Source organism: Vombatus ursinus, unplaced genomic scaffold, assembly GCF_900497805.2.
Source record: "Vombatus ursinus unplaced genomic scaffold, bare-nosed wombat genome assembly UNPS02014801.1, whole genome shotgun sequence".
Classification (NCBI taxonomy): Eukaryota; Metazoa; Chordata; class Mammalia; order Diprotodontia; family Vombatidae; genus Vombatus; species Vombatus ursinus.
In genome coordinates, this window is record NW_020954579.1 from 7,067,329 (window position 1) to 7,075,476 (window position 8,148).

The following is an 8,148-nucleotide window of genomic DNA, read 5'->3' on the forward strand; positions in this document are numbered from 1 at the left end:
GGAGCTACAGTCTTGCAAGCTGCATCTGGCTCTCCCAGACCCCTTGGCAGACAGCCCTAGCTAGGGAGGGGTCAGTTGGGGACAAAAACGGCTGGTAAATATAGATGGGAGGAAAGGAAGCCAGGCAGCCACAGCTTTGTCCTGGGTTCTTTCTGCAGGAAGGGAGGGGAGGGTTGGTGCTGGGGGAAGGAGAGCTGAGTGTGGAGGACGTCGAACTGGTGACCCTGCTCCCTCACTCAAGAGAACGAGATGACCCACCATCTAGCTGCTCTTGAGAATTCTGGCTGCTAGCCAGAGCTATATAGACACATCTCCTGTGTAGAATCCACAGAGGCACGACACAGAATAGTGGAAAGAATCCTGGGCCAAGAGTCAAGAGGCAAGGGTTGGAGTCCCAGCTTAGACAGTGCCCTGCTGTGTAAACAACATCAAGCTGGCCATTTCCCTGGTTTGGATCTCGGTTTCCCTCTCTGTAAAATGGAAGAGATAGACTAGACTATGGGTCTTCAATGCCCTGCCTAGCTTTCCCATTCTATGAAACCTGGTTTAAGGAAAAGGAGGAGCCTGGTTAAAACGGGATTAGGGCGTTGAAGCTGGAGACACCGTGGTGTTAGTTACACCCTGGCTTCTTTCAGCTGGGTCCCATTTCCATCTCTGTTCTGGCTCCTTTCCTCACTCTCCCCAGTTTCAAGGGGGGCTGTCCTCAGACATGTGCTCTAGGCCTTCCCCAGCACTAGAAGCAGAGTCTGACCTCGGCACCAAAGTCCCATGTCTCAGGCAGCCAATGCTGCCTGCATTGACATCCATGCCCTAAGAACCTGGGGTGGGCATTCTTCAGAGGCAGTTAAAAATGGATTTATTGGCAAAAAAAATTTACAACCAAAGGGAGAGGATTTTATTTTTGATTGTTATTTTCTTTGAGTAATCCCCTCATCACCTTTTCCCAGCAGTAGCAGGGAAAGGGGGATGGGAAAGAGGAGGGCTCAGCTTCCAGGAATGGAAGCCAAATATATCATCATCATCCCCAGGTCACCATGTCTTTCTTCTGAGTCGCCCTTCCCCCCCAGTTACAGGTTCTTCTGACTCTTTTTATATTTTTGTTTTGTAAAAAAATAGATTTGTCCCTCCTCACTTCCTGGGGGAATTCCTACCGTCTCCTCACCCAATTTTTTGTCTTCCCAAAAGTTTGTGCTGAGGAGAATGAGGTAGGTCCCTGATTCCCCAGGTATTAAAGCTAAAATGTGATTAAGTCTCTACTTATAAAATACACAATAAATTACAAACCCTACCTCTCCTTTGCTATTCTTTCTCACCATCTATTCCTAGTCAAACTTTCTTTCTTCCCAAAGGCTAATTCTTTCCCCTCTCCTCCCTCCTACCCCCCATCCCCAACACACACACACGCGCACACACACACACACACTTAAATCCTATTGACTGAGGCTACTTGGAGGAGGCTCAGTTAACTTTTTGCTGGAGTGTGTGCAGGAAAGTGGTGAAATCATTCTAAATTCTTGCTCTGATCACTCCCTCCAACTCTCCCACCCCCAGATGTGGGGCAAAACCTTTTTAGCACCAAGTTCATCAGATGGGATGGACAACTAGGAAGTTTCCAGGTTGGTGGGAAAGGTTGCATAGGATTGGGAAAACAGGAGAGTAGGAAGGCCAAGATTCCCCCCTTACCCAACTCCTGTCTGGTCCCAAGCCACAGAGCAGCTGGTGGCAGATTGTTTAGATGCCCCACAGTGTATAATTGGAGCCTGGCAATTATAGTGGAGAGGGTTCTGGCCTGGTTCTTCCATTAACTAACTATAAGTACCTCTCTCTGGGCCTCAGTTTCCTCTAGAAAATTAGAGATTTGAATGAAATGCTGTCTAAGGTCCCTTCCAGTCTTAATTGTCCATGTTTTTATGATAGTATGAAGGTGTGAGAGGGTGTGTATCTGCATGGGTGTATGTGTGTGTGACAGTGATGGGGGTGTGTGTGTGTGTGTGTGTGTGTGTGTAAGAATGTGTGGCTAAAGGGACACAAATTGGGGAATCCCAGGACTAAGAGCTGGAAAGAATCTTAGAGGATATTTAGTCTAATTCCCTCATTTTACAGATGGGGAAACTGAGGGCCAGAGAGATCCCCTGATGCTCTTAATTCCTTGGGGCACAATATACAAGTAACAAAACAAAACAAACCTATAAATAATAGTTTTCCCTAGTGATTCCTCCTTACCCCCTCCCATATCTTCAGCTCCCCAGCCCTAGCAATGGGCAGTCATCCTGGACTCAAAGGGAACGCTTTGCCAGAATAGGTATGGACTTCCCTGATACTGGAGGCAATGAAGGAGGTGTCAATGTCCTGAGAGAGCAGGGGAGAATATTGGGGGCAATCTCAGATCCAGCTTCATCTTCCCGGCTCACACGGGCATGGGTACTTCGTCATACACATCTCTGCCTTCTTCATCAAAGGTGACCTCAGCATTGTCAGCATCAAGCTGGAGTCAAGGGAAGTGAGAGAGGGAAAAAAGGGTCTTGAGAGTGGATGGGTAACTGGGTCACAACCCTCCCTACCATCCTTTCAGTTACTGTTCTCAAATCCCCTCCCATCTAACCTCAGATTGTTAAGATAGCCCACAGTGTATAATACAGTCCAGCAATTATGGTGGAGAGAATTCTGGCCTGGTTCTTCCACCCAACCTCAGAAATAATAACTCACATGTCTACAGGACTTTGCAAAGTGTTTTCCTCACAATGACTCATTGAGGTAGGTAGTGAAAAAATTCTCATTTTCATTTTAGAGTGGTAACTGAGGTTCAGAAGGACGACTTATCCATGGTCACAGAATCCATAGTGCAAAGCTGGTAAATACTGGAAGTGGGATTTGAACCCACATGTCTTACTCTAAAACCAATATTCTCCAATAGGCTACGCTGCTCTGGGAAGGAAGGAGCCCAGAAATTCTTACTTTCCCAGTCCTCACCTCCCTGATACAAGTTTGATCTGACTCTTTTCTCCCATTCCTCTCCTTACCTCAGCTGGACCATAGAAGAAGTTTGAAGACTAGCCCTCATCCTAACCCACACCGTCCCACTTACGCATTGGAGTTCGAAGTTTCGAAAGATGAGGGGCAGCAGGAATTGGCGCAGGGGCACAGTGAGGATGAGGACAAAGGGCAGTGCCAGGGAGGCAGGCGTCGACTTTACCACCCACAGCAGCACCAGGCAGACGATTTGGATACAGGTGAACAGGTGCATACGCCAAGTCTTCACCTGGAAGGGTTTGAAGGGCAAGAGATCAGCCTAGTCAGGGCCCTGGAGACCTTCCCCCCAACACACTTGACACCTCCCCTCCCCGCCAACGGTCTTCCTTCCGCTTTCATACCCGTTTGACATATGGCACATCAGGGTGGTATTTGGGAGGCTTCAGGAGGAGCAGAGCTCGGTCAAAGAGCTGAATGCCACTCAGCGACGTGACTCCCATGTATAGGAAAATGCCAAAAAGAACAGCCAGGGGGATCTTTGACAGAATGGGTTCCATGAAGATGGATACACCTGAAGAGGGATGAAAGAATTGGAGAAGGGAGTTGCTGAGCAGGAGGACTGGGCAGATTTATGGATTTAGGGTGTTTGAATATGACATACCATGCTTCCACTGGCTATTCTCTGTGCCTGGAATGCCCTCTTTCTTGGCTTCCTCCTTTTACCTTCCCTGTTGTTATCATTCAGTCATTTTTCAGTTGTGTCTGACTCTTCGTGACCCCCTTTGGGGTTTTTTGGCATTTTACAGATGAGGAAATTGAGGCAAACAGGGTGAAGTGACTTGCCCAGGGTCACACAGCTGGTACATGTCTGAGGCCAGATTTGAACTCAGCAAGATGAGTCTTCCTGACTCTAGGCCTGACACTCTGAACCACCTAGCTTCCCTGCTCACCTTCAAGACAGTTTGGAGGCCACTTTTCCTGGAATGTCCAGCTACTAATGCTTTCTTTTCTGAACTTACCTTCCATCTACCCTGTAGACATCTTGTATATACCTAGATGTATCCCTCATTAGAATGTAAGCTTCTTGAAGATAGGCACAATTTTTATCTCTCTTTGTATCCCTAGTGCCTGGCACAATATATGTTTGTTGATTGACTGACTGACTGATTCTTCCTGGGTCTGGAGGAAGAAGAACGGCAACCAGGTACCCAAATCCCAGGTGGCATGAAGGCTGAGGCAGAGATCTATCTAATGTTTTTCCAGGCTAACCAGACAGAGTTGGGACTTGGAGGAAAAATAGGGGAGAAGAGAAAGAGGCTGGAGGAGATGTCCCATCGCTCCCCCTTTGCCCCCTGACTCCTTAATCCCCCTCACCCTCAGTGCTTTCTCCCTCCTCTGAGTTTATCACAGCCCTCACTGTCTACACCTCTCTTTTTAGTTTTATTTAGTTTTATTACCCCATAGAATTAGCTGGGTTTTTTTTATGTGGGCCTTTTCTGTCTCCATAATTTCCTTGAGGTCAGGAACCCCACCTGACACTTTCAGGATCCATTACAGGGCCAACTCAGTGCAGAGGAGACAGAAGCAGAGAATCATAGTATCTAAGAGCCAAGAGGGACTGTAGCACTCAAAAAGCAGTCTGGTACAGTGGTTAGCATCCCTTGGAATCAGGAACAGCTGGGTTTGAATCTTGCCTCTGACCCTCAGGGTACCCCTAGTGTCCCACAAGGTGGTGGTGAGGTTTAAGTGAGATAATATGTGTAAAGTGCTTTTTGACTGTGAAATGCATTCTATATTAATCAGTTAGGAGTTGAATGAGATAATAATGGTTAATATATTACTAAATATATATACATACACTAAATGTTACTTATTTAGTGAATTTAATAAAATTTTATACAAAATTTTAATAATATAATTTAATCTTGTATTTAATAATTTAATATTTACTAAATGCTTGTTTAGTTTAATAGCATAATAAAACATTTAGTAATATGTTAAATAGTATGTAATATATTGCTGATTATTATATAGTTCAACCTCCTGATTTTACAGATAAAGACACTGAGCCCGGAAAAGTGAAATGATTAGCCGGAGCAAGTTAGGAGCACAGTCAGAGCTGGAGCCTAGATCTCCTGACCTGTCATTCAGTTATTCAGTCAACAAGCAGTTATTAAGCCCGTACTAAGGGCTGGGGAGACAAAGAAAAGCAAATCCCACGGTTTCAGGGGTTTCACGCTGGCTACTCACCTGCAGGAATTCTTGAATCGGCGGAATTATGTTGGGGGTGGGGGGAAGAGTATTTAGGTAGGACCTGCAGGGAATTGGGTAGAGATGAGGGAATAACGGGGCAGGAGGAGACAGGATTTAGGAGGAAGCCATCGCTCACCGACGAGCACCGAGACCAGGAGTCCGCTGAGTCTTTGTTCCTTAACCTCTTGGACTTGAGCCCGATCGCCGGGGGCACTGGCCTTGCCCATGACAGTGAGGGCATTGGCGTGGGTCACGGTCCTCACAGTGGTGGCACTGAGCCAGGGCATCCCAAACAGGGCGCCCAGCCCGCCCATGCCCACGATCAGCAGCAGGTCCAAGTGGAAACCCGAACCTTTGATCACCTTCCGCTCGGGCTTGCTGATGATGAGCCTGGGAGGGGGATCAGGGAATGAATGAATGAGTGGAGGCAATGAACCTCTCCCTATAGCTCTCAACCTGCCTCCTTCCTCTTTCTCTGTCACTACTTTCCCTGTGCCCTTCTCCTGAGTCTCTGTCTTTGCATCTCTCTGCCCCTCTGATTTCCTTTCTGGGTCCTCTGCGTCCATTTTTCTGTCCTGTGTGTGTGTCTCTGTCTCTCTTTCGGTTATCTCTCTCTACTACTCTCTCCTAAATCGTATTGCAAGTCTCCCAGTCTCTGCCCTCTCCTTTTTTTTTTTTCTATTCCCTACACCAGGTCCCTACTCATTCCTTCTCTCTCTCACCCATGTTTCTCTCCCTATTTCCTAGACACCCTCTCTTTTTCCTTAGCTCTAACTCTTTAAAATCAAACAGAGTCAAGGCCTGAGAGATCACCTCTGATGGTCACAGTCCAATCCCTTCATTAAAAACAAAAGAAATTAATTTCATTTTTTCAATTAACAAAAATATTTTTTTCCCTCTCTTTCGCCTTCCTCACCCAGGGGAAAAAGAAAAAGAAAACCAAAATCCTGGTAACAGATATGCATAGTCAGATGAGACAAAGTCCTGCATTGGCCCTGTCCAAAAATATGTGTCTCAATCTTTCCCTTCAAGCCATCACCTCTCTGTGAAGAAGTGCCCGTGTCTCCATTTTACAGAGGGGAAAATTGAAGCATCATAGGACTAGAGGCCACTAGGTGGCACACTGGAGTCGAGAAGACCTCATTTGAGTCTAGTCTCATGCACTCATTACCTCTCTGCAGCGTGATTCTAGGCAAATCACTTAACCTCAGTTTCCTCTTCTGTAAAATGGGCATAATAATAGCACCTACCTCCTAGGTTATTGTGAGGATCAAATGAGATAATATGTGTGAAGGATTTTTGAAAGCCTTAAAATGCTGTAAAAATGTTAGCTATTATTGTTATTCTCATAGCTCCAAAGACGGAATGGACCTTACACTCTTAGGCCATCTAGTCCCTTTCTCCCTCATTTTACAGTTGAGGAAATGGAGGAGCAGGAAAGTTAAATGACCTATCCAAGAAAAATGTTTTGCCCAATGTCCTATAATAAGTTAGTGGCAGAGCTGTAAGACTAGGACCCAGGTTTCCTAATTCTTGTTCTAGGCTTCTTAAGACTCCATCGCTCTTCTGTTTTCTCTCACTTTTGCTCTGTCATTTGTCACCCTTTCTTCCTTCACTTCCCAACCCCTGTCCCAACCCTAACTCCTGACCCAACCCCTGCCCCTGCTTTTGCTCCTGGCCCTTGAGCCAGCCCCTGCTCCTAGACCTAGTTCATGGCTCCTGTCTCAGTCCCTTGCTCCACCCCTATCCTCTACCTCTAACTCCAGCTTCAGCCCCTAGCCCCTAGCCCTAGTTCATGGCTCCTGCCTCAGCTCCTAGCCCCAGCCCCTGCTCCTGCCCCTGCCCTAGCCCCTAGTCCTAGTTCATGGCTTCTGTATCAGTCCCTTGTCCCTGCCCCAGCCCCTGCCCCTGCCCCTGCCCCTAGCCCCTAGCCCCTGTCTCAACCCCAGCCCCCTGCCCCTGGCTCCTGCTCATACGTGGTAATCTGTGTCTCCAGGAAGATGAGGATGAAGACAAGCAGAGCTGGCACAGCAGAAGCAAACTTCATCCAGAGGGGGAAAATCTTGTACAAGCCCAGTGGGTGGATGAACCAGTCTCTGGCAGTTGCATTAGAGATTGCGAAGCCTTTGGGCACTTTGAGTTTCTGTGGGAAGAGGGAAAGAGGGAAATCATGACCGCTGAGATCGTGGAATTCAGCTCCTCTACAACTGAAAGGGGATAGGAAGTTGGCGTATTCTGAGGGGGAAGGGAAATCAGGCCTTAGGGATCCACAAAGCAGGTGGGAGTCCTGGGCAAAAAAGGCCCAGGGGCTACACTATTAGGGGTTTAAGAAGGAGACTGCAGGAGACATTGAGAGGACTGAGGTGTAGGGAGTGGGCAGGGGAGGTGCTGGGTCAAGAGAGGAAATCTAGCAAAAAGGGTGTGTATTGGGGGGATGGGACTGAGGAATCCTGGGGGAATTCTGGGGAGTTGGAAGAGGCAGTAGGGATGTAGTTTGTGGTGGGGTATCCAATGAAGTATCATACTCTAGTAGAATAAGGAGAGGTTTGATGAGGGACATCTGAAGAAAATAAAGTCTTGGGGGGCATTAGGGGGATGTTGGGAAAAAGGGCTCACCTGGGTATAGGTGTCTTTAATGAATATATCTATCACGACCATAAGGAAGATGGAAATGGGAACACCAAAGTCTCCAACTACTCTGCGTAGCTATGGCATTGGATGGATAGACAGATTGTCAGAATCCAGCCCCTCCAGGCCCAGAGACCCTATTCCCCCCCCTTTCATGTCTTTGTGGGGTCCTCTCTCTCTTTCTTTCTCTTTTCTTCTCTCCTCTCTCTCTCCCTCCCTCCCTGTCTCTCCCTCCCTGCCTCCCTCCCTGTCTCTCTCTCTCTCTCTCTCTCTCTCTCTCTCTCTCTCTCTCCCCCC

The 8,148-nt window shown here is 47.4% G+C and overlaps 1 protein-coding gene across 1 annotated transcript in view; it reads right to left on the reverse strand.

Moving 5' to 3' along the window:
* Positions 1-2,407: 2,407 nt before the first annotated feature.
* The window catches only part of SLC4A1 (solute carrier family 4 member 1 (Diego blood group)), a 13,889-nt gene continuing 8,148 nt past the window's right edge, over positions 2,408-8,148 (reverse strand). Inside the window, exons 11-16 of the mRNA XM_027873210.1 lie at positions 7,840-7,929; positions 7,200-7,366; positions 5,360-5,613; positions 3,372-3,541; positions 3,086-3,259; positions 2,408-2,485 (exon numbers count right to left, since the gene is read on the reverse strand). Coding sequence (XP_027729011.1) covers positions 2,408-2,485; positions 3,086-3,259; positions 3,372-3,541; positions 5,360-5,613; positions 7,200-7,366; positions 7,840-7,929 — 933 coding nt within the window. The remainder of the gene's footprint in view (positions 2,486-3,085; positions 3,260-3,371; positions 3,542-5,359; positions 5,614-7,199; positions 7,367-7,839; positions 7,930-8,148) is intronic.